We start from the raw sequence: 27,009 nt of genomic DNA on the forward strand, positions 1-27,009 counted from the left end.
ATTGCTCGGGGATCGATATATCGCGTCTCATCTAGACGCGATATATCGATCCCCGAATGCACTTATATCGGTTCTGTAACTCCACCAACCCGAACGGAGTTGCGGAATCGACAGGGGGAGCAGCGGACATCGATCCCGCGCCGTGAGGATGGTGAGTAATTCGATCTTAGATACTTCGACTTCAGCTACGTTATTCACTGAAGTTGTGTATCTAAGATCGATTTTCCCCCGTAGTGTAGACCAGCCCTAAGTCTCCTCCTGTCCACACATCTGAATTTAGTGGTGCTTTACACCTGAGCTAGCTGGCCCAGCTGCGGGTATGGGTGAGAGCCTGGGTTCCCCTTGCACTCAGGCTGGTATGCCACCCACTTTGCAGTGAGAATACGGGCTAAATCACCCAAGTGCTGATAGTCCTGCAGTGCCTTCCCACAATTTCCCTGTATGTCCAAAATGATAGGCAAGTTCTCCCACAATTCACTGGGAAAGACTCCTAAAGAGACTTAGTTTACTGCAGCACAAAGAATCATGGGATATGCCCCCAAAGCTCTAGTGACACACATAAAGGCGTGCAGCACCACCGAGGACAAAGTAACTCAGATGTGACTGTGAAGTGTGGCTGTACCCAAGCTAGGTTAACCCAGGTGTCAATCACCCAGGCTAACTCGGCAGTAAAGAATTATTGTTAAAAGGAGACTGGGGTGATTGGCTAATGGCAAGAGTGATCCTGATTTGGAGAGACCTCATTCATATCTCTGATCACCCTGAGGCCAGGAGGAATATAAGTGTTCAGTCTCACAGCCCAACTTCTTTTTTCTCATTAGCCTGATAGGTACAAAGATGTCAACCAAGGTGACATGTTTTGTGTTGTGAATCTCACTTAAAAATCTTCCCTGATGAGTGGATGTCTATCAGTTAGGGAGTAATCTGCCTCCATATAACATTAGGGTCACACAATGCACTCTTCCCAACACTGTTCTCCCAAGTCAGCTGCCATATAAAGTAACTGTAAGTAACCGGAAGGAGCAGCATTACAGACTCGGTTCCTAGGAGAGGGGCAATCAGGGAGGCACATGACTCAGTGGGAGGCCTGCAGTTTTCACAGGCCAGTAATCACGGAGGCCACCTCTCTCACACATAGAGCACTAAGGTTTATAATTGACAAGTAATTAGTGTAGTAAGAGGAGGCCCTGAGACATAAACCTTGGTATCAGAGGCCTGGTTTGAGGCCTGAGGCCTGAACTAAAGTAATGGTCAAGACTTGGCAGGCCCTGCTCACAGAAGCTGGCAAGAAAAGGGCTGATGTTGCATAAACATATATCCACATAGTGTATTGAAGCATAAACACGGTACCAGAACACTCTATACTGGAACAATCCACAGATAACAAGGAACAGGCTAACCCACCCCAATGACAGGGGCAAAAGGGTAATATGACGGATAGAGTTGTTTTGTTCAAACCAACATGTACAAGGTGAGAGGTGACACCTTACTACATAGAGGGGTTGTACCTTGCGGCATAGAGGGGCTGCACCTCAATACGTCAGGAGTGATGTGTAACTTGTTTGTCCCTGTGTATAAGAATGCATCCCTGGGGCGCTGTCTTTGTCTAGCCGAGGGGGAAGTGGAAAGTCCCGCCACTGACTGAGCTGAGTCCATTGCCAGGGGGCACATATTAGTAGTATGCCCTGCACTAGAGTAAAAATCTAGGGGGAACTATCATTGTGCTTCGTTTGACAATAAACCTGGCTGACATGCCTTCATACCTTACTGGACTCTGTGGTCATTGGGGGTTTTCTCCTGCTGTGTCAGCTATCTGCGCAGAGCTGGAACTGCACACAGAGGGAACACACGCACGCAGCCAAGTGATATCAACACTGAAGAGAGCAGAGCACCACACCGGTAGGCATCTGACAACAATTAGTAACACTCTCCTAATAAAGTTGGTGTTAGTTCCTGACTGGCAGGCACAGTTGGAAAGTCATGTACAGTACCTGTGAATGCTTTGTCGTCCAAGACCCAACTGCTGTCCAAATCTGAAGTCTGTATCATACCTAGGTATTCCTTTATGAGGAGACTCAGCTGTGTGTATGCCTCATCATAATCATCTACAGGAAACAGATGCACATTTCAAGGAGGGAGGGAAAGGATGTATGATAAAAGAACTGCCCAGCACCAGCACGAAATTATAACATCGCAGAAGTCAGAGATGAAAATGTCCTGCTAGTTCACCCAGCCTACCTCCCTACCAGTTTGGGCTTGTTCTCCACAATACATTCTCTGGTAAATGTATTCCCAATCTATCTGTAAATGTTCCTCAAGTGATGAGGGGAATCATCCACAGCCTACTACCATGAAGAAGCTCTTCCTAAATTCAGCTACATTCTAAATTCCTATAAATCAGACTAAATGTTCTCCTCCTCAATCTGATTTTATTTATTGCCTTTTATTTCTTCCGTTTTAGACTAAAAAATGTAAGGCTCCCTATCCCTGGCTTCAGGTGCCCTTGACAATAATTAAAAATATAATTGTAATAATTCACAAGGCCAGCAATTTCATCTAAACCCTTGACCCAAATCCACCCCAGCAATGGCCAGTCAAAAAACATAATAAACTAGGAAAAATCTTCTGTCCTACCACTTGATACCTTCCCTCATGATGTTCCCTCACTCCCTAAACACAGGGAGAAAACATTTGTTTCACAATACCACAAAGATCAACAGATTCAATTATTTTACCTCAAGGAGGTGATCAAGTTTCAAAGTAGAAGGGTCCTCACAGAGAAGGCCCTTGCAGCCACTGCTCTCTTTATCCCCCTGTGGACCTCAACGGAGGCAGTATAGAACAGGTTAAAAGGCAGCCATGTCTCAGGCCATTTAGGGCCTAACAGGATGAAAACACACTGAATTCCATTCAGAAACCAGCAGACAATTAGGCCCAGATCTTTAGGATCTGGGTCTTAGGGCAGGTCATGAAGCTTCAGTGTAACAGCCTCACGAGAGACACTGCTTAACAAATGTGCAGCTGAATTCTACACCAGATTCAGTTTCTTGCTGGATTTAAGATGTAGCTAGCGCATAATGCAGTAATTAAATCTTGAGGTGACAAAGATACAAATCTGCAGTTCTTTATGTCCCCAGACTCAAACCAGCTACTTTGAGCATCAATTTGCCTTCCCTAGTTTTTGTTTCAGAAACTACTTTATCTGCATGGCAGTTTGGGGGCATCTGTTGCCATCACCCTGGGTAATCAGATTCTTGGTACAAAAGAGATTAACTCACCTGTGTTAATTACCGCATCAAAGTATCCTGGAAAATCCTGATTTATTTTGATATACATGTCCACTCTGGAGACTGCAGTTTCAATCTCTGGCCTGCTAAACAGCCCCTTTCTCCGCAGATGTCCCTCATATTTTTCTTTGTTCATTGGTACTAACAGGATATATCGAGGTTCAAAGTAGGTATTTTTTAAACTTTGCACACCCTTTAAAATTAGACAGAAAGCACCCAAAAATGTTTCAGTCCTGAAACTCGGTGACTTCTTCCTGTTAGGCCCTATCCCCTTTCTTCCCCTTATTTTGCATGTCAGAAGTCATACTACTGTATTTCTTACAAACATTTTCTGACCAATTTACACCACCAATGAATTTGACCCTTTTATTTTCACAGGGAACATCAGAATCTTCTTCTCAATCAGAATGTTTTTCTAACTAATGCTGAGCAGCCTGATAACTTTCGGAGAATGAGGGTTTATTAAACCACAGTGGGTTTATGATGGTAAGTGAATTGATTTTGAATTTCTGACAGGATCCCTTGTACCAAACCACGAGATTCCGAGAAAGGGGGACATCTACATCTGCACTAAACATACCTGAATAACATAAAGAACTAAAAAATACAGTACAGCATGTGGCATTTATACAAGATCCTAAAGCACTTGGAACAGATCAACTGGCTTCTATGTTTAATACTAAATTCTGCATATGTGGCTGTATAATGGTGAGGAGAGGAAGGCTAATATGTAAGGGCTGGACAAAACTGCAACCCTCTGCTTTGGGTAGCATTTGGGGTGCTCCATCCTGACTTCCCCCACAACCATCTGTGATATACAAATCCCCAAAGGCAAAGGAGAGAAGATAGAGCTATATAGCTCCATCCCATTCAATCTAGGGCTGGGCCTAATCAGCAAAAATGAGTCCTGAGTGAGTCCTTTATGCCCCCAATCCTATAAACACAAACATGCTTAACTTTAAGCATGAGAACAGTCCTACTGACTTCAATGATACTGTTCAAGTAAGAAAGTATTTGTGTGATGAGGGTCTTACATACCTACACTTAGGGCAAGTCTACACTACAAGCTTGGATTGGCGCAGCTGCACCGATGCAGCTGCACAGTTGCAGTGCTTCTGCTGAAGACACTCTCTCCTGACATCATAATTTGCATCACCCAGCCAACATACCGCTGGGTTAAGGTCGATATAAGTACGTTGCTCAGGAGTGTGGCTTTTTCCACACACCCAAGTGACCTACTTATACCGAAGTAAGCATCTAGTGTAGACCTGGCCTTACTTACAAATAAAAATGGATCAGAGGGTGACACACAAGCTGGTGGGAATAGAGAGATGCAAGGAACCCCTGGTGTTTGCAATAAGCTCTGTCTACAAAAGCAACAAAATGTGCCTTCTAGTGTAAAACAAATAAAAAACCAAAAACGTGACATCACTGAAATGAGGGGTGGGGATGGAGTCTATGTGGAGGCCAAGAGAAACTTAAAACTGAAGATGTATCTGAAAAATAGGATTGAAACTTAAATTGTATGCCTAACATGCACATGCAGCCATGCAATTTTATGCTCAAAAGGGGTAACTATGCACCAAGGGACACGTCAACAAGGGATGGGTCCTGAAAGTGCCCTGGAACATGTGCAGTGTTGCTTACTGTGTTGCAGAATGCAACAGGAACTGAAATGTAGTTACTACAAAGGGGACAAATTCTACCACCTAACAGTGGTAGATTAAAGGGAATTAAATGGCCCAAATTTTTAGCCTCAGCTCATGAACCATAATTAAAATGTTCTTTTAATAGGCATGAATCACTTTTGTTAGGGGCTTAAGAGATGATAATGAACTTGAAGCCTTTCTGTTTCAGATGCATAACTCATCATTATGGTTTGTCATCAACAGGTAGAATCCACAGCAATGCAGATTGCTGCATAATTATTACACGCTTTAGAAGTCTGGCACCAGAGGCATTTCTTAACTAGCTGTCCATGATATTGCTATTGATAATATCCAATAAAGCCACAGTAACTTCCCGATTCATATACAAGCCCTAACTTCTCCATCATTTAGTAATACACCTATTTTGAGAGGCATTCAAGCTATATGAGGCACATCCCACTGTATCATGTCCAGTTTGTCTTCACTTGTGAATTTAGGGTCCTAGCCTGTGAGAAGCTGAGCATCCTGTTGAAGTCAATGGGAGTTGAGTATGCTAATACCTCAAAATAGGCACTCAGATTGCAAGATCAGACCATTTAAGTGTTGGCCCTTTGATACAGAGCTATCGCTATACAGTGTCTTGTACACTTCTGGCAATATATAAATGATTAATAATAATGCACATAAACTACTCCCACTGAATTTTGTAGGCACCTAAACTTACTCGGCACCTACGTATTTGCAATATAACGTTCCCTAGGCACCAATGTTTCTGTCTCTGTGTGTGCGCACTGCTGCCTCCCGCTGGGCCCCCAAGTCCCACAGCAATCTACAAACCAGCAGAAGGAAGATGTTTGGCTGCCTAACCACAGGCGGGGCCTGATCCAGTAGGTGTGCTCAAAGGCAGCCTACCAAATTGGGCCCCTCAGGCAAATTCACACAGGGCATAACTTTTCTCCCAGTGCTTAGGGTACTCATCGGGGATGTGGGAGAGGTTCGAGTCCTTCCTCCATCTGAGAGGAAGAAGGGATTTGAACTGAGATCTACCAGCTCTCAGGTGAGAGCTCTAACCACTGAGTTATGAGGTATTCTGTTGTGGGGCTCCCTCAATCTCTCCTGTTGAAGCGATTCCACTGTGGAGCAATAATTAAAGAGTCATGTGGGCCAGAGAGAGAGTGAGGGAGCACAAGCATGAGAATGACTCTGTAGCTCAGTGGTTAGAGCACTCACCCAGGCTCCACTCAACCTACTCCAATGATTCTTTAGCTATTTATCCATAGTGGAAAAGCTTCAACAAGAGAGATTGAGGGAGCCCCATAACAGACTATCCTATAGCACAATGATTACAGCACTTACCTAAGAGGCGGTGGATCTCAGTTCGAATCCCTTCTCCCTCCCAGGTGACAGAAGTACTTGAACCAGGCATCTCCCACATGAGTACACCAGCCATTGGGCTACAAGTTATAAGGGATGGGTATCCCAGCTGTGACTTGCTAGCAGAGATGGCACCTCCCTGCAGCCTGAACTTAGAGACCTATCTCCTTGAGTGACTTAGCACACATCCCTCTGGTCATCTTCCTCTGGTTAGCTTAGGTGTCTCCCTGCCTGGCATGCTAGCTTTTGTGAACAGCATTCTAAGGCCCCTATCTCTCCCCATTTATTGTATGGGGAGCCTAGGCACCTAACTCAGGGTTTGTGAATTGCAGTGTGTTTCTATGATTTTCTAGACTCCCAAAAGTTGCGGGGGGCTGATGCTCAACTTAGCAACGTCTAACTTCTTTTATGCATCCAGGCCTAGTAACCTGCCCAAGGTCACACAGGAAGTCTGTAGAAGAGCAGGAAATTGAATGGGGTCTCCCAAGTCCTAGCTTAGTGCTCTGACCACTGGGTCATCCTTCCTCTCACATGACAGGAATTCTCATAAAGAGAATTATTTAATTAGAGCAAAACTACAAAGGACAATGTTATTCTTTTGGATTGATTATGGACATTCCATGTTTTGTTTTTTGATGATGTTATAATGGTTAAGAAATAGTAATGCCTACCTCTATTTCCAAATGAACACAGCTTGCCAGTCCCTCTCTGGCAATGGATTCTACAGTATCTCTTCCTAATCCATAGTAGTGGCCGCTGTATTTATAGGTTGCAATAAATTTCCCCTGGAATTAAAATGGTGGTGTGTCATGACAATGGAAAGACTGTAATGAAAACAACTTTCCTAAAGAAGCACAGTAAAAATGATTGTTCTAGACTTGGTTACCATTAGTATACCGTTCCACAAAGCCTAAATCATCAGTGATAACAAGGCCACCTGGGGTGTAAAACTTGCAGAGAGCAGCAAAGAATAGGCCTCAAGGGTGCAGGCTTGTACATTGTTTGTGAATAATAAAACATCAGCTCATTGAAAACAAGCAGCTGACAGGTTACAACTTTACATTGGTTATTCATTCACCCTGCAAAGAAGCACAAGATCTAAAGCAAGGGGCATCTTCCTTTGACAAAGCATCAGAATGAATGGCAGCACAGGATAAAAGAGAAGATACCAAAGAGAAAAGTGGATACACAAAGCGAACCTGCAAGGAGAACATATATTTGGGAAGTAAATTTCAACAGTGAAACTTGACAAATAAAACTTTGGTGCCCAGTAGTGTGTGTCCAAAGATAATCTTTGGAAATTAAACCACACTGTCATTGAGAGGTAAACACTAAACATGAGCTCAATGGCTTATGAATGTGTAGGCCTTGTGTATCTACCAATAACGTACTATCATTGGGCTTTTTGAGCCCAAATTGCATTGGGAGTACAAATACACACCAGAAGCAGTAGCTGGAGACATTCTGTCTATAGAGAGAAGAGAGGCAGGTACAATGCCTGGATCAATCTGCTTCCCTTTAAATCCTGTGCTCCCCATAGGACTCCTAGAACACTGAGAAACATGGCAGGACCCTATCCACAAGCCTCCTTTTGGCTTTCTAGCACCCCTATCCTCCCCCCACCCCACAGTATTCACATATGCAAATGACCTATTATTAATTAATATTACAATAGTATTTAAAGACTCCAACTGATCTATGTGCCCCATAGTAAAAGGTACTTTAGCTAAACACAATAAGAGACAGTCTAGCTGATGATTTGCACAAATAAATACCTGATTTGCACATGCAACTGTGCTTACTGGACATGCATATTTGCCACGTAATTGTGCACACATCTCATTTTTTCTGAAATCAGACCTTTAGAGACTATTTTGTTTAAGGGAGATGCAGTGAACTCACTAATACTACAGGATTAGGCCTACCAAGACACAAGTCCAATTCTTACCATGTTCAACATATTGTCAAACACCTCCTGAGAAATGAAGTAGTAATCAAGTCTGTTGTCTTCTCCGAAGTAAGATGCCCTCGTGGTGTGACAGGGGCTGGAAGATATATGGTATGTTAAAGGAACCACCAGTTTTCAATCATTTAAAAAGCTGGTAGTGAAAGAGAAGGAGGGAAGAGCACTAGAAATCATTTTATTTTAAACAGAGAAGAAATATGAGACTATAAAGAGGTGCAAATCATACCACTAATGCTGCATATTTGAAAGACTAACCTATAAATGCAAAAAACCTGTATTAATATAACATTACATTTGGGCTATAAATCCAAACACACAGGACTGTCTGAGTGGAAGCTGTCACAGCACCGTTAAGTAGGGAAGTGATAAATTCATCCTCCCCCGTTTCCCCCTTGGCTATGTTGACACCTGGCTGATAGATAGGAATCTTAGATATAGGAAGGGGTGGTGGGAGGCAGGTTGAGCAATTTATAGAAGTAGCTCAGGGGTTGGCAACCTTTCAGAAATTGTGTGCCGAATCTTCATTTATTCACTCTAATTTAAGGTTTCGCGTGCCAGTAATACATTTTAATGTTTTTAGAAGGTCTCTTTCTATAAGTATAAAATATATAACTAAAACTATTGTTTTATGTAAAGTAAATAACATTTTTAAAATGTTTAAGAAGCTTCATTTAAAATTAAATTAAAATGCAGAGCCCCCCGGACCGGTGGCCAGGACCCAGGCAGTGTGAGTGTCACTGAAAATCAGTTTGCGTGCCGCCTTCAGCACACGTGCCATAGGTTGCCTATCCCTGAAGTAGATGGAAGGACCAGTGGTGAGCTCCAGCCCCAGCAGTAAGAGGGTATCAGTGCTGGAATCAATGAGGTTGGATGGAAGTAGGGGAGGTAAGGGAGCTATTTAAAATGCACATTTAAATGATATTTAAGGGCAACAATTTGAAGTATCTGACACATTAACTTTCTTTCGAGATGCGGGTCATACAAATATGAATCTGGCCAAATAGCAAAGTCTCCATATGAAGAAATTTTAGTTTAAAGGCTCCAGTCCCTTCCTAAACATTCTGTTTCACATAAGCACCGGCATATGGTCCTCAGTCACTCCTAACGGTGGATCACATTCCTGAGAGGTGGTACTTTGCTAATAGTGCTTTTGTACAATAGGACAAGCAGAACCAAAATGTTATGCATAGTGTGACAAAGTTCCTCCTCTACCTTGGTGGGTCCTGCAATTATTGGCAGATTTTGCTCACCTCAGTGATCTTCCCCACAGTCTGGATCAACTCCTCCTGTGTCTGATCAGGAGTTGGGAGGTTTGGGGGGAACCTGGGCCCGCCCTCTACTCTGGGTTCCAGCCCAGGGCCCTGTGGATTGCAGCTGTCTATAGTGCTGCCTGTAACAGCTGCATGATAGCTACACCCCCCTGGGCTACTTCCCCATGGCCTCCTCCAAACACCTTCTTTATCCTCACCACAGGACCTTCCTCCTGGTGTCTGATAACACTTGTACTCCATAGTCCTCCAGCAGCACAGCCTCTCACTCTCAGCTCCTTGTGCCTCTTGCTCCCAGCTCCTCACACCGCACTTCCTCTGCTCTAGCTCCTCCCTCCCTGACTGGAGTGAGCTCCTTTTTAAACCCAGGTGCCCTGATTAGCCTGCCTTGATTGGCTGCAGGTGTTCTAATCAGCCTGTCTGCCTTAATTGGTTCTAACAGGTTCCGGATTACTCCAGTGCAGCCCCTGCTCTAGTCACTCAGGGAACAGAAAACTACTCAGCCAGTGACTAGTATATTTGCCCTCTACCAGACTCCTGTACCACACTGGCCTGGGTCTGTCACAATAGACTTACACTGACAATATTTTGTCTCCTTGACTTTTTGACGGATCCATCCCAGACAAAACATAGCAAAAAATACTCGCATCTAAATATACAGAGCCTGGCTGTGTTATTAAAACACTGATAATGTATGTTAACCAGTTTTGCAAAATACAACTGGACAGACAGCTTGTATGGTGAGCTTTGGGTATTGAAGCCTCAAGCTGGAGATCACAGAATGAAAAAAGGCCATGTCACACTTTGGGGCAGCATTGTCTAGGTCTGGGAACTGTGAGTCTGGGCACCAGATTTCATTCCCACGTGTGACACAAACATGCTTTATTTGGGATGGGTATTGGGTAACTGATGATACATAGAATTCTTGTGAGCCTGGTTCTCATTTATACTTAAGTCCTTTCACATTGCCAGAGTAGTGTAAAAGGACCCTGCTGTGAATGAGAATCACATCCTTGTATGTCTATTACTTTCTATGCCAAAACCTATGTGAGTACAGGTACCATTTGCATTTAACTTTGAACTGCTTAGGTTTCTTTCAGTTTTCTTTTCTTCTCCCATAAGTGTTTCCTAATACCATAAACTAGTCATCACCAAGCACAGTTGGTTCCTGGTCAATGACTAAAGCTCCTAGGTGCTACAGCAGTACAAATAAAAAAACCCACCAACAAGGCCCTTCTTGTTTTTATTTCTTTTGAGTTTTTGTAATGAAAATCTTGTAAAACCTCTCTTGTTTCCCTGTAATTTTATTCATTTGATCACAGAAATCTAGGGCTGGACGAGACCTTGAGAGGTCATCTAGTCTAATGGTTTTCAACCTTTTTTGGACCAGGATCCATTTGTAAACATTGGTGGCCAATCCCGACCTACTAAATAGCTTGTAGAAAACACACAAGTATTTTGGCCTCAGAATACTTATTACCTACTACATGTAATAATAATAAATAACAACAATAACAATAACAATAGTAATAAGTTAAAGAAGATCAACAGTCAAAGTTAAAGGCAAAAATCAACATCAACAGGAACAGATTAATCCACAGGGCCCTGGTTGAGAAGCCTGAGCTTGCTGCTCTTTAATGAGTTTATCAAAGTTTGGTGTAATTGTAGTCAATATAATCTGAAGGTCGTGCACCAGCACTCCAAACATTTTAAGCACATTGTCCTATCCCCAGAGATTTAAGGAGAACAATTTTGCTCCTTCCTCCTTGAAACAACCTTCTATGTACTTGAAAACCCCCACAATAAATTAAACACACCTTTAAATATATTTAACATCATTATAAATGCTGGAGGCAAGTGGGATTTGGGGTGGAGGTTGACAGCTCACGACTCCCCATGTAATAACCTCGCAACCCCCTGAGGGGTCCTGACCCCCAGTTTGAGAACCCCTGGTCTAGAGAAGAGTAGACTGAGAGGGGACATGATAACAGTTTTTCAAGTACATAGAAGGTTGTTTCAAGGAGGAAGGAGAAAAATTGTTCTCCTTAATCTCTGGGGATAGGACAAGAAGCAATGTGCTTAAACTGCAGTAAGATGGTTTAGGTTGGACATTAGGAAAAAGTTCTTAACTGTCAGGGTGGTTAAGCCCTGGAACAAATTGCCTAGGGAGGTTGTGGAATCTCCGTTATTGGGAATTTTTAAGAGCAGGTTAGACAAATACCTGTCAGGGATGGTCTAGATAATACTTAGTCCTGCCATGAGTGCAGGGGACTGGACTCTCGAGGTCCTTTCCTGTCCTACGATTCTATGATTCTTGAAAATCACTTTCCCACACGTGCCTCACAGAAACCAGCAAGATAGTGTGATTTGTTACATCTGTATCAGTCTGTAAACAGTCGCTTACTGAAAGACCATCGGTTGTTTGCAGTTTGAGGTCTTCTGAGATATCGCAGATTCTTCCCTGTATTGTATCACTGGAGAGGGATTGTTTTTAATTTTTTTGGAGCTGACTCATGCAATAATTCAGTGCACATATCAATAGCAGAAGGTAAAATTAACTTCTCAGCGACCGTGGTAGCTTTTTTACATTTCACAATGCAGTGTGCAAAAGATAAGAAGCATGCAATGCTTGCTCCCAGATAGTAGATATACATTCAAGTGTTTTTTGTGACATTTCCAAATCTTTCCTTTTTTGTTTAAAAAAATCAAGAGGCTTGTCTTTATAGATAGAGTGCTTTGTCCAGAAATGCCTATGTAACTTTGATGGTTTTAACTTTCATCTGCTAACAGTTCACAGCAGATGACATTCTGTGGCCTGTGTTCACCATTTCAGTCCTCAATAATGAAAACCCAAACTTTAAGTAAACAGGGTCATACCTACGATCATTTTTCTTCTCAGGTTGTGATGAATTCCTACTGTCACTTGTACTTGCAGTTGCAACAGAACTGTTTAAAAATGTATCCATTTCACTGACTAAAGACTCACTTTGTGATTAAAATGCACACTCTTCACTGGAAGTTCTCATGGAACATTTATTTCCCATAACTCTTCCCACTTTGCATTCGATTGTCTAATTGATAAGGCTACAAATGGGTCACAGAGGTCACGGCTTCCGTGATTTGATGTGACCTCTGCGACTTCAGCCCCGGGTGGCAAGGCTCTGGGCTCCCCATGGCAGGGCTCCGGACAGCCATGACCCTTTCCTACATTCTTGCGACCTGCTTTTGGGTCACGACCCATGGGTTGAGAAACATTGAACCAATCCATCCCCTGATGCAGGACCTTGACCGTCCCTGAGATGTTTGTCTAACCTGTACTTAAAAACCTCCAATGATGGGGATTCTACAACCTTCCTAGGTAACTTATTCCTTACTTAACTTATATTTGGAAAGTTTTCCTAATATCTAACCTAAACCTCCCTTTCTGAATATTAAGCCCAATACTTCTTGTCCTACATTCAGTGGACACAGAGAACAATTGATCCCTGTCCTCTTTATCACTGCCTTTAAAATATTTTAAAACTGTTATCAGGTCCCTCTTCAGTTTTCTTTTCTCAAGACTAAACATGCAGAGGTTTTTTTTTTAACTTTTTCTCGTGAGTCAGGTTTTCTAAACTTTTCATAATTTTTGTTGCTTTTCTCTGGACTTTCTCCGATTTGTCCACATCTTTCTTAAAGTGTAATGCCTAAAACTTAACACAGTATTCCAGTTGAGTCCTCATCAATGCTGAGCAGAGCAGGACAATTACTTCCTGTGTTTTATATACAACCCTCCTATTAATATATCCCCGAATAAATAAATATCTAAGTTGGGGGAGGGGTATTCTTTTTTTCCCCTGTACTGAGATCTTAGATTTAACGTGGAATAAACTCTTTTCTTTAATACAACTGAGTTATAAACCATTAAGGAATTAAGTTTATAATGCAGATGCTGACAGATCCTTAACTGTAGCAGCACTAGCGTGTGCCACTATTTTATCAGTGAACTATGGCAAATGAGAACAGTGTGATGCACATGGACCCTATAAAACTTTAACTTCAAAGGCTTGATTTTCTCAAAGATATTAGAAACGTATCCAGCTTTAAAGGTCATTCCTGAGCACAAACCAGATGGTCTCAGTGTCCGATTTCATTTTATTTATTTTTTTGAAAGACTTTTACCCATTATAACTTTTTTAATTGCAAGGCCATGTTCACATTTGAACTGCCGGGATATCTTACATGAAATACATTTTTAATGAGTGAAATTTAAAACAGTAAGCCATAAAATTGCTGAAATCTCCACTGAATAATTAAAACACAACTTTGCTTTGTAGTTGCAATGTTCTGCTCTGTTAAAATTCTCTCTCTCCTTTTTTCTCATACTAAAAACTTTAGAGGAATAATACATATAAAACACAATGCTTTTGGAAAACAGTGCTGGAAAATTCGGGCCAGTTTTCAATTAGTTATAATTTCCAAGCTGGTCTCTCAAAGCACTTGTGCATCACATTTGATTTTTCCAATCTTGTAACCATCACAGCATTTCTGTCAAAAAGTCCTTTGGACTTGCTAGTCATGTGAGTTAATCTAGCAGATCTTCATATTACACGACTTGAGTTGAAGGAGGTGTCTATTATATAACATCACTGATAGTCAATCTAGGGTTCTATGGTGCTGGGCATCCAAAGAACTAATTCTGCTTCTACATTGTCAGCTATTGTATATGCACTTAGGGCTCTATTCCTATGACATATTACATTAGTGACTAGAGACACCATTGTGTTAGGTACTGTACATATACATAGTAATGTATATAGATGCATACATAGTCATTGCCCTGAGCAACTTATGGTTTAAAATAAGGCAAAATGCAACAAGCGAGTGTAGCAAACAGACAAGAGAGAATTGGAGAGATGATAAGAGCACCAGTAACACATGGCTACATAGATTACTGTAATGTGTACTATATAGAACTACCTTTGAAATGTAGAAGTTACAGCTGGTGAAGAATGAAGGATGCCCATTTGCTTTGCCAGAATTAGCTACAAAAAATATATTATGCTGGTTCAACTACCTTGAAATTTAGACTCTACAGCTGGTGAAGAATGGAGGAATCGGACTTTGTCGGCATTAGTCACAGAAATCATATTAAAGCAGCAAAGAATCCTGTGGCATCTTATAGACCAACAGACGTTTTGGAGCATGAGCTTTCGTGGGTGAATACCCACTTCTTCAGATGAAGTGGGTATTCACCCATGAAAGCTCATGCTCCAAAACGTCTGTTGGTCTATAAGGTGCCACAGGATTCTTTGCTGCTTTTGCAGATCCAGACTAACACGGCTACCCCTCTGATACTAGAAATCATATTGTGATAGTTCAGTAATTACACTGGCATCCTATTAACTTCTGGATGCAATATGTACGTGTCCCATATAGATGCACCCTAACACTTCTGTAGTGGGCTGTTGCAGACTGACAATTTCTTTCAATATCCTGAATGAACTTTACTGAATTAAGTTAAACCTTACAGAATTAGTTTTAACATCTTTGGAGTTCATTGTATTAAAAATGCAATTGTGTATGTGTTATCATGGAATTGTACGTATTTCCATGGGAAAGGTAAATAGGAGACGAGCGGGGGGTGATTAGGCAAATTCACTCAGGTTGTAACATCTCCAGAGAAGCCACTCCCCTGGCAAAGTATACATACAATATTTCCAACTGGATTCTCCAGGGACTGACAGACGAGGAAATAATTTTTGGATAAATAGGCTGGTCTTAAATTGGCTCATGGCCTTCTTCCTGATTAAGTAAATGGACAGAACCCCTGGTCCTCGGCGGGTCCCAATCCTCAGGGTAGCGATTGAAGGACTGGGTCCTCCAGAATCCATGTTAGGGTTGCGGTTATTCTGGCAAACTTTTGGGATGCATGTAAGTTCTTTTATTGTTTTAGTACATTTTCTCTGTAATGCTTTGTACCTTAAGACTAAAGTAGGCTTGCCTAGGAAGTGCTGCATGGTAACTTATATCTGTTGACAATTACTCTGTTGTCTCTGAAGAGAAAGCAAGCAGGTGTCCTTGAGCAACCTGTCTGTGCTGGGAAATACAGGGGGAAGGCAGGGAACTATGCAGCCTGGGAATACCCTGGTCCACAGGTTTCCATCCAGAAAGGCAATAGCTGGGGAGCTGGAAGCCAAGAAAAGGTGCCCTTGCTGAACTTAGGGGGAAATACAGGTGCAGTTGAACTGTGACACTGGTCATAATAATATGAACTAAAGACTAAGTTCAGATGAATTGATGGATGGACAGACAGATAAAAGGAGCAGTAAAAAGGTGCTGATTTTGCTTTTCAGTTCACCTTTAAAGGAATCTTGATAATTTATACACCATATTAAAAAATAAGTAAATATTATATCAGGGGTTGGCAACCTATGGCATGCGTGCCAAAGATGGCACGCGAGCCAATTTTTAATGGCACGCGACTGCCTGCTGGGACTCCGCGTGCCATTAAAACTCCTGCCCGGAGCGGCAAGCCACAGGGTCCGTGGTCCCGGGCTAGAGCACTGGGCCAAATGCAGCAAGCTGCCGGCCCCTCTCCTGCCTTCTCCCCTCCCCTGGAGCCCTGCCGCTGCGCGCGCAGAGCTCTGGGGACCGGGGCTGCTCGCTCCCGTGGGTCAGCGTTTGGCTCTGCAGGGATGAAAAGACGCTCCTCGCTCACCCGGAGCCCTGCCGCCATGCATGCAGCACTCTGAGGGGCGGGGCTGTGTGCTCCTGCAGGGTAGTGTATCTGGCTCTGCTTGGAGCCTCAAGGTAAGGGGTCCGGGACTGGGGGGAGTGGATAAGGGGTGGGGGCTGCTGGGACCCCAGACCAGCAGTGGACTGAGCGGCTCAGCTCACTGCTGCTCAGGGGTTCCATCTGCCAGCTCCTGTCAGCCGGGATTCCGGCTGCTGGACTCGCTCACCCTGCTGCCGGGCTGGGTCCCAGCCCTGCTCACATACAGTGGGTACCTACCTTCTCCCTGGTTCTGGCCCAGTCTTTTCCTCTCTCTGCACTGAGCTGAGGTGGGAGCGCACTGAGCGCAGAGCTAGGGGTGCAGGGTCTGGCCAGGAGCTAGAATGAGGGAGGGGGCAGAAGGCTTAGGTGTGGGGGCACTTACCTGGGCAGCTCCCATGTGCTGTGAGGAGGTGTAGGTGGGAATGGGGGGGGGAGTGCAGGAGCTCCCATTTGGTGCTCAGGGTGAAGGTGGGGATGTGGGGGGTACATCGGGTGTGGGGGGTCTGGTGACATGGGGGGGTGCAGGTATCAGGGCGGGGAGGGATGGGGATGTGTGGGGATGCCAGAGTCAGGGCTGGGGTCATGGGGGGGTGTGAAGAAGTCAAGCAGAGGTCTGGGTATGCATGAGGGAGGTACAGGGCCAAGGGCAGGGGCCTGGGGTGTGTATGGGGATGGGGGTGCGGGGCTCAGGGAGAGGGCTGGGGGTGAATGTGGGGGGAGGGGTCAAGACTCAGGGCAGAGGGCTGGGTAACTGCCCACCTCAGAACCTCCAACCCCCTCGCTCCTTGTCCCCTGACTATCCCCTCCTGGGACCCCTGCCCCTAACTGCCCCCCAGGACCCCATCCCCTATCTAAGCCTCCCTGCTCCTTGTCCCCTGACTGCCCCCCTAGGACCTTACCCCCTACCTGTCCCCTGACTGCCCCAACCCTTATCCACACCTTCACCCCCAGGCAGACTCCTGGGACTCCCATGCCCCATCCAACCGCTCCCCGCCCCCTGACAGGACCCCCAGAACTCCCGACCCATACACCCCTCCCCCTTCCCCCTGCCTGCCGCAACCCCTCTCCACAACCCTGTCTCCTGACAGCCCCCCCATCCCGAACTTCCAACTCATCCAACCCCCCAGGTCCTTGCCCCCTGACTACCCCCTCCAGAGACCCTCCACCCTAACTGCCCCCCCAGGACCCTCCTTGGTCCCTGTCCACTCCCTGTCCCCTAACAGACCCCAGAACTCCCATGCACCCATCCACCCTCACCTTGCTCCCTGACTTCCCTTCCTCAGAGACCCCAGCCCCTAGCCACCACCCCCTTCGGGATCCCACCCCCTATCCAACGCACCCTGCTCCCTGTCTCCTGACTGCTCCCACCCCTTATCCACTCCCCCCAGTCCCGGACCCCTTACCTTGAGGCACCAAGCAGAGCCAGATACACTACCCCGCAGGCGCGCACAGCCCCGCCCCTCAGAGCGCTGTGCGCGCGGCAGCAGGGCTCCGGAGCGAGGAGCGTCTTTTCATCCCCACGGAGCCAAACGCTGCCCCACGGGAGCGAGCAGCCCTGGCCCCCAGAGCTCTGCGTGTGCGGTGGCAGGGCTCCAGGGGAGGGGAGAAGGCGGGAGAGGGGCCGGCGGCTTGCTGCATTCCGCCCGGTGCTCCAACCCGGGATCACGGACCCCGCGGCTTGCCGCGCCGGGCAGGAGTTTTAATGGCACGCAGAGTCCCAGCAGACAGTTGCGTGCCATTAAAAATTGGCTCGCATGCCATCTTTGGCATGCGGGCCATAGGTTGCTGACCCCAGGCCCAGATCAAGTACGAGACAGAACGCTTTGCAATCGGGGCGGCTCCAGGCACCAGCGCTCCAAGCACGTGCTTCGGGTGGCACACCACGGGGGGCCCTCAGCTGGTCACTGGGAGGGCGGCAGGCAGGCTGCCTTCAGCTCATGCCTGCGGAGGGTCCGCTGGTCCCGCGGCTCCGGTGGCACTCCCGCAGGCATGCCTGTGGAGAGTCCGCTGGTCCTGCGGCTTCGGTGGAGCCGCGAGACCAGCAGACCCTCCGCAGGCATGCCGCCGAAGTCAGCCTGCCTGCCACCCTGCCAGCGACCAGCAGAGTGCCCACCACGGCACGCCGCCATGCTTGGGGTGGCGAAATGTCTAGAGCCAGGGCCGGCGCTACCATTTAGGCAGCCTAGGCAATCGCCTAGGGCGCCAAGATATTTGGGGGGCGGCATTTTGCTGGGGGGGGGCGGCAGGCGGCTCCGGTTGACCTGCCGCAGTCATGCCTGCAGAGGGTCCGTTGGTCCGCGGCTCCGGTGGAGCTGCCGCAGTCATGCCTGCGGGCGGACGGTCGGCTGCTCGCGCGGCTCCAGTGGACCACCTGCAGGCATGCCTGTGGGAGCTCCACCGGAGCCACGGACCAACGGACCCTCCGCAGGAATGACTGCGGCAGCTCCACCGGAGCCGCGGGATCAGCGTGGGGGGCGGCGAAATGGCCATGCGCCTAGGGCGCGAGAAACCCTAGCGCCGGTCCTGTCTAGAGCCGCCCCTACTTGCAATGACCATTTAACAGTGTTCTGTAACATTTAACTTTAAAAAAAAAGGCAACAATTTGAGCCTTGACCACAATCCATTATCTCTTAAACTGAGGGAGTAAATTTACCTGTATCTGAAGAAATTGTTGAACTGTCTGCAGATTCTGTGACAAAGTTCCCGCTTTCCACAGGCCACGGGTCCAACTAATATTAACATGGGGTAGGGAGCATCAAGACTAGGCAAAGTGCTGCAAGGAGAAAAAACAAACAAGGCACTATTACACTTCCTACAATGGAGACCTAGCATCATATAGGTCTTTGGGAACAGCATATCATCAGCGATCTAATCTAATCTATGCAGTTGTCGGGGGAACCAAACTGGCTTCAAGCCTGAGCTTGATAAATTTGCAGAGGGGATGGCATGATTAGACTACCTTCAATGACATGTAGTTGATCTGCGACTGCTAGCAACAAATATCTCCAATGGCCAGTGATGGGACGCTAGATGGGGAGGGCTCTGAGATACTACAGAGAATTCTTTTCCAGGTGTCTGGTTGATGGGTCTTGCCCACATGCTCAGGGTCTAACTGACTGCCATATTTGGAGTTGGGTAGGAATTTTTCCCCAGATCAGATTGACATAGACCCTGGAAGTTTTTCATCTTCCTCTTTGGCATGGCTCACTTGCCGGTTTAAACTAGTGTAAATGGTGGATTTTCTGTCACTTGAAGTCTTTAAATCATGATTTGAGAACTTCAGTAAATCAGCCAGAGGTTAGGGATCTATTACAGGAGTGGGTGAGTGAGGTTCTGTGGCCTGCAACATGTAGGATATCAGACTAGATGATCATGATGGTCCCTTCTGGCCTTAATATCTATGAATCTATAATATTCATGTCATTCACTGCATAGACAAAGAAATCAATGGAAAATCAAGTGTGTGCATTTATGCATGATTTAAACATGAAAACAACACAAAATATTTCATTAAAAAATCCCATAGCATTTTTTGCAAAAAGAAGGATGTTAAACCTGGTGTATCCTACTCAAAATGTACTTAGATTTACTGTCTTTTCTGAAATTCCCTCTGCAGTTACAGTTGCTGTGGACTATTAAAGAGTTGCCCAGCTCCACCTCAGACATGGCAATATTTCAATGATGGGATAACTGAGCCTTGACCATATTTAGGATCGATTCTGCAAACCTTTTTAACTCTCACGGAAGTACTATGATCTCATTGACTTGAAGGGTTTGCAGGATCAAGGTGATAGTTTGTAAAGTGCTCTACAAATGGGATGAAGGACACTAAGGATTATGGGCCCAATCCTGTGTAGCACTAAGCACCCTTAATTCCCACTGACCAAAGCACTCTGCAGGATAGGATGCAAAGTGTTTGCAGAAACACCAAGGCCTAACTTTAGGTGCCCATTTTTACAATATTTTAGCCTAAATCCGTATTAAGTGGCTTGATTTTCAGAAGTGCTGAGCATTCAGCAGCTCCCTTTAAAGTCAGTGGGCTTTTGTAGATGCTCTGCACTTTTGAAAGTGAGACCTCTTATTAGGTGCCTACATATGGAGTGTAAATTTAGACATTTTGTTTTTGAAAATCTTACCAGAGATGTTAAGATTACGTCATTTGATGTGACAAACACCAGCTGAAATAATTTTTAAAAATCCCACCTTTTTTTGAAACTAATAAACGGCTTGACCCAGTTATATTTTCTTTTAAAGAAAACAAATCACATCTAGGTTCCAAACTTCAGACTAATGTGATTTAAAATAGCTGAGTATAAATCCCTGCAAACAGAGTGTATAATGGAAACAGCAACCGAAGTAGATGATTAATCTATCTGAAATAATGTTAGCTGTTAAGCATAAGTGAAGGGAAAAAATTAGATAATTCAGAGTAATGGCTTCTCTCCTGCAACAGTTCACACCAGCAAAACAGTTCTATCTGTATAGGTACTGATATAATACCATACTCTCTTTGTGCCTCCAAAGCATTAATGAATTTCTTCATCACACCATTCCTGTGAAGTAGGGAATACTATCCTCACTTTACAGATGAGAAACAGAGACACAGATTAGATTTAAGTGACTTGTCCAAGGTCACAGAGGGATTCTGTGGCTAAACTGACAACTGAACCAAGGTCACTTGCGTCCTAGCCTAGTGCCCTATTCTCTAGGCCAGTGTTTCTCAGCGACCGATCTGTGGATTAGCACCAGTTCCCGAGATCTCCCTGACACAGTTTAAGAAGGCAGCAAGCCAATCCCTGGTATTAAAAACGTTGAGAAACACTGCTCTAGACTACCCTTATACCCTTGGGGTAGGACGCCAGTAGAACCCCTCAGTAGAAGAAGAGGCTACTCACCTCGTGCAGTAACTGGAGTTCTTCAAGACGTGTGTCCATATGGGTGCTCCACTTCAGGTACACATGCGCCCTGTATCTTTTTGGTAGCAGAGCCCATTTGGCCCACACACGTACCCTACACATCCTCATGCCCTTCACCGAGGCTACGTAAGGCTGCACAGTGAACAGCCTTCAGTTCCTTCCTCATTGCAAAGTCCCACAAGGGAGACTCCGAAGCTGAGGGGAAGGAGGGCAGGTACTGGAGCATCCATAGAGACACACATCTCAAAGAACTCCAGTTATTGCACAAGGTGAGTAACCTTCTCCTTCTTCTTTAAGCAGTGTCCTTATGGTGACTCCTGAGCTGTATCCCCTTACAGAGGAGGGAGCTTCAGAGCAGACTCCAGTACTGAAGAGAGAACTGCACTGCGAACTGCAGCACTTGTCTAACGGCATGAACCAGAACATAAAGGTTAGAGAAAGTCTGTACAGAGATTCATGTTCCAGCTCTGCAGATTTCAGCTTCTTTGGGACATTTGGAACATCTTTGAGTAAAGCCACTGTATAGACTGTGACCCTGTAGAATGCTCCCCACTCTAGGGGGAGGTTGAATGTCAGCCAAGTCATAACAAGCAATAATACACCCAGAAATCCACCCTGAAAGTCTTTGCATGGAGATTGTGGATCCCTTGGATCTGTTGAAATTCAGAATGTATTTTAGGTAAAAACCTAGGAACTGTTGTAATAAGACCTTTTCATTGTACCTGGAGGGTCTGCCATTAAGGTCCCCAGTTCCCTGACACTCTAGGCAGAAGTGATAGCCACCACTCATGGTGCACGGTAGTCTAATGAGGCAATTAAGGGCAAGTTCAAGTCCTAGATTGGAGTAAGGGGAAAAGATTCATTAGACCTCTTAGAAATCTTGACATAAGATAACTGAAAACTGAAAAACCTTCTATGGATGAATGAAAGGCAGTTATATCTTCCAAGTTAATTTTGACAGAGGTCATAGAAAGCCCTGATCTTTTCAATTCCAATAGGTAGTCTAGGACATTGGAAAGAGAAGAGCAGGCAGGAGAAACTTGATGGGTACATTAAAAAGATTCTCTCTTTCATTTTTTAAGGTAAATGCATCCCGTAGACGCCTTCCTGCCGTTTACCAATACCTGTTGCACATCTGATGAACAAGACGACGCTTACCCACAAAACCATTAAGGAGCCATGCTTGGAGCTGCAGAACATCCAGGTTGGGGTGAATTGTCCAACTGATATCATGAGACATCTCGCAGGGACTGGTCAGAAGCCACCAAGGTGGGTGACAGGTAAGTTGGATAAGGTAAGGATACCAGACTTGTCTTGGCCAGTTAGTGCAATCAGAATGACTTTGGACTTGTCTTCCTTGATCTTGCTGAGGATTTTCAAGAGCAATGGCATTGGTCGGTATGCATAAAGGAGACACTTCACCCATGAGATGAGGAAGGCCTCTCCTGGTGATTGGGGATCAAGTCCCCCTCTCAAACAGAATCTGTTGCATTTTCCATTGGCTGCAGTGGCACAAAGATTGACTTTTAGACATCTTTAGGTTAGAAATATGTTGTGGAGGGCTTAAGAATCCAACTCCCATTTGTAACTCTCGGAGAAGCATCTTCTGAGGTTGTCAGCGGTGGTGTTCTGAATGCTCAGAAGATAAGCTGCTGAGATGATGACTATCTGGTTGGCTATGTGCCAATTCAAGAATTTCATCAATTCAGCACAGAGTGATGGGGAACATGTCCCTGTCATAAACAGATAGCTAAGGGTTAATGTCTCTTTCACCTGAAGCACCTGACCAGAGGACCAATCAGGAAACCGGATTTTTTCAACTTTGAGTGGAGGGAATTTTGTGTCTGAGGTCTTTGTCTGTCTGCCTGTTTTCTCTGAGCTTTGGAGAAGTAGTTTCTGCTTTCTAATCTTCTGTTTCTAAGTGTAAGGACAAAGAGATCAGATAGTAAGTTATATGGTTTCTTTTCTTTGGTATTTGCATGAATATAAGTGCTGGAGTGCTTTGATTTGTATTCTTTTTGAATAAGGCTGTTTATCCATACTTCTTTTAAGAAATTAACCCTGTATTTTGTCACCTTAATACAGAGAGACCATTTGTATGTATTTTTCTTTCCTTTTTATATAAAGCTTTCTTTTTAAAACCTGTTAAAGTTTTCTTTACTGGGAAATTTCAGGGAAATTGAGTCTGTACTCACCAGGGAATTGGTGGGAGGAAGAAATCAGGGGGAGATCTGTGTGTGTTGGATTTGCTAGCCTGATTTTGCATTCCCTCTGGGTGAAGAGGAAAGTGCTTTTGTTTCCAGGACTGGGAACGGAGAGGGGGAGTCACTCTGTTTGGATTCACAGAGCTTGTGTCTGTGTATCTCTCCAGGAGCACCTGGAGGGGGGAAGGGAAAAAGGATTATTTCCCTTTGTTGTGAGACTCAAGGGATTTGGGTCTTGGGGTCCCCAGGGAAGGTTTTTCAGGGGGACCAGAGTGCCCCAAAACACTCTAATTTTTTGGGTGGTGGCAGCAAGTACCAGGTCCAAGCTGGTAACTAAGCTTGGAGGTTTTCATGCTAACCCCCATATTTTGGACGCTAAGGTCCAAATCTGGGATAATGAAGCATCTTCTGAGGTTGTCAGTGGTGGTGTTCTGAATGCTCAGAAGATAAGCTGCTGAGATGATGATTATCTGGTTGGCTATGTGCCAATTCAAGAATTTCATCAATTCAGCACAGAATGATGGGGAACATGTCCCATCCTGACAATTGATGTAAAACAGACAGGTCATGTTGTCTGTCATGATCTTGATGGATTTGGCTCTGATCAAGGGGAGGATGTGGGAGCAAGCCCTCCTGATTGCTCTTAGTTCCAGAATGTTTATGTGCAGAAGACCCTCTTAGGTAGACCATTTGCCCTGGTCCAAAAGGAGCTCCCCAATCCAAGAGGGATATGCCTGATGTTATAACAACAGTCGGAGGAGCCTGAAAGAAAGGAACTCTCAAAGATCTCTTGGAAGGGTATTCCACCAATTAAGCTTGCCAAAACTTGCCCAGGAACAAAGACCTTTCTTTTGAGACTGTGTTTGTTTGGTATGTAAACTGTCCTGAGCCATCCCTGGAAATTTCAGAGATATAATTTGGCATGTTGGGTTACAAAGATACATGCTTCCATATGACCAACAGCTGAAGACAATTTCTTGCCACGGTTTGAGGACTTATCTGAATTCTTGCAGCAAGAGTTTTTTTAGGTTCATGAAGTTGTCCCCAGGAAGGTAAATTTTGCCTGTTATGGCTATCTGTTGAACTGTGGTCAAAACACACTTTTCAGGAGTGAGTTGGAGGCCTAAGCTGTGGACCTTGTGGTTTGCAATGCCTATAGGACCTCATGATGAGAATGACCTCTGAGTACCCAATCATTGAGATAAGGGAAGATGATTATCCCTAGATGACAAAGATGGGCAGATATGACCGACATAACCTTTGGGAATATCTTTGGGGCAGAGGAGAGGCTGACAGGCAGCACATAGTAGTGGTTGTGATTGACTATGAAACAAAGAAACCTCTTCTGAGAGGGATGAATTACAATGTAAAAGTAGGTGTCTTGAAGGTAAAGATTTGCAAATAAAACTTTGTAATCTGGGGAGTCACCATCCTGAATTTCTGATGTTTTACATAGTTGTTCAGATGGCCTCCAAAACCCATTTGTCAGCTGTTATGCTCTCCCAAGCAGGTTGAAATTGGGATTGACCATGTCCAAAGAGGGGAAGGAAGTTGGGATGATGGAGCAACAAGGCTCTGTTGAGAGGGTGGTTCAGACTGTGGATCAAGCCATCAAAATTGGTGCCTAGACTACATGGAGGGCTGGGATGAGTCAGCTGTGATAGTAGCTGCATATACATTGGCCAGTGGCTTGGGTGGTCTAGGGAAGGTTAAATAATAACCTGGGTGAGATCTCTGTGCCATCTGAGACCTGCTAAACTTTCTTTTATTTGCAAGTATATATATCCCGCGGGATCTAAGCGTAGTGCTTCGAGGTATGAAGAGTGTCATCTGTAGACTCCAAAAACCATTTATGGCCATCAAAAGGAAGGTTCTCACCAATAGCCTGCACTTCTGTAAGGAAGCTCAACAGCTGAAGCCAAAACACTCATCTCATCATGATGGTGGTGGAAATGGACCGGACTGTGGTATCAGCCGCATTCAAGCAAGTCTGCAAGGATGTTTTTGCTAAAAGTTGACCTTCCTGTATGATGGCTTTGAATTGTTCATGTGCTCTTTTGGTTTATGTTCAATAAAGGTGTTAAATTTATAATTCAAAAGCCTTATTTGGACATGAGTGCTTGGTGATTCATTAATGTCACAGAGGAATAGCTCTTGTGAACAGAAAGAACAAGATGCCACAGGTCCTTATTATTTGGAGCAGCACTCGTGTTGTGCTGCCTTTCATGTCCATTCACTGCATCTGCAACTAAGGAATTTGGTGTGGATTGTATAAAAAAAATTCCAAACCCTTGGAAAGAAGATAATACTTTTTGTTGGCATGTAGGTGGTGTCATGGCAGGAGTTTACCAGATCAGTGTGGCTGGCTCAAAGAGAGCCTTATTAATTGGAAAAGCCACTTGCAACAAGGTTGAGGTTTACAAACTATCTAGGAGTTTACGATGGGAGTCCTGAACTTCCTCAAAAGGAATTTGAAGCACGTCCCCAACTCACTTCATCAGGTCCTGGAAATGACAAAAATAATCTGCCATGAAGGTGGAGGGGGCATTATAGCCTCATCAGGGGATGAAGAAGAGATATTTGGATGAGGTTTCACCTCTTCATCAGCCCTTGCCTCCTGCTCCTGAAAGGTCTCTTGTACCAAGTCTGTTTGATGAGGAGGGAGCAAAGACAGAGGAAAATGGAATTTCCTATGTTCCCTGTGGTTTGTACTGGGTGCCCTTAGAAACTGTTGGCAGTATAGGAACCATGGGTCCCAGTAAGATTGCTAGAGAGAGTCATAGGGCATAGGCAGAGATAGCTACTATTGGTCATCTGAACTGGTTGAAAGTGGTGGATGTTTATCCTCCCTTCTTTCAGTATGCAGAGGTGAATAAATACTCTTCAAAGACCCTTGAACTGAAAACTGAGTATCCGAGTCAGAGTCCTCATGCACATTCTCTAAAGGAGGTGATAACTGATCTCCATGAATGATCGAAGTTGGAGAACCAGAAGATCTCAATGATATGTGGGTAGCAGGTGACCCAGATGATCTCTGTATCAAAAGGTGTACGATACTAGTAAGCAGTGGATATTTCAACTCATTAGAAACAGATCTCTTAAGTATCTGAACTCCTACAACACCAAAGAACATAAGAGGTTGGTCTCAGTATGAGGTAAGTATCTGGCTTGAGGAATGAGCACACCCAAGTAACATATTCAGATGTTGCAGTCCAGGGCATAAGTACCATAGGTACTGAAGGGTCAAGTAATGCTGATTTCTTGCTAGTGTGGTTGTGACAACGGGAAGCAAGGGAGGTCTTTGGGTCCAGTTTTTTTTAGTAGCAGCATGAGCCTTAGAAGCAGCCTCAGACATCTTAACAGTACCAGAAGCATTTGGAGCCTCATCAGTGCTCCTTTTGGGGCTGGCAGTCTTCAGCGACCAAGGCCTCTTTCCCAGAGATTTAGCACTCCTGCTTTTCTTATCAGTTTCCACCAACTTGCAGCATTAGGGTCTTGGAACTATAGGCAAAGATGCAGACACCTTCACGGAGGTTTTTGGTGACAGGGATCCTGAAATGGCTGAGGTAGTCACCAACTTCTCCTTTA

At 44.9% G+C, this 27,009-nt stretch overlaps 1 protein-coding gene across 1 annotated transcript in view; it reads right to left on the reverse strand.

Moving 5' to 3' along the window:
• LRGUK (leucine rich repeats and guanylate kinase domain containing) overlaps window positions 1-27,009 on the reverse strand; it is an 83,081-nt gene that overhangs the window by 25,123 nt on the left and 30,949 nt on the right. Inside the window, exons 11-15 of the mRNA XM_050936846.1 lie at window positions 18,955-19,074; window positions 8,259-8,355; window positions 6,982-7,095; window positions 3,279-3,480; window positions 1,992-2,105 (exon numbers count right to left, since the gene is read on the reverse strand). Coding sequence (XP_050792803.1) covers window positions 1,992-2,105; window positions 3,279-3,480; window positions 6,982-7,095; window positions 8,259-8,355; window positions 18,955-19,074 — 647 coding nt within the window. The remainder of the gene's footprint in view (window positions 1-1,991; window positions 2,106-3,278; window positions 3,481-6,981; window positions 7,096-8,258; window positions 8,356-18,954; window positions 19,075-27,009) is intronic.

This window comes from Gopherus flavomarginatus, chromosome 1 (assembly GCF_025201925.1).
Source record: "Gopherus flavomarginatus isolate rGopFla2 chromosome 1, rGopFla2.mat.asm, whole genome shotgun sequence".
NCBI classification, from domain to species: Eukaryota; Metazoa; Chordata; order Testudines; family Testudinidae; genus Gopherus; species Gopherus flavomarginatus.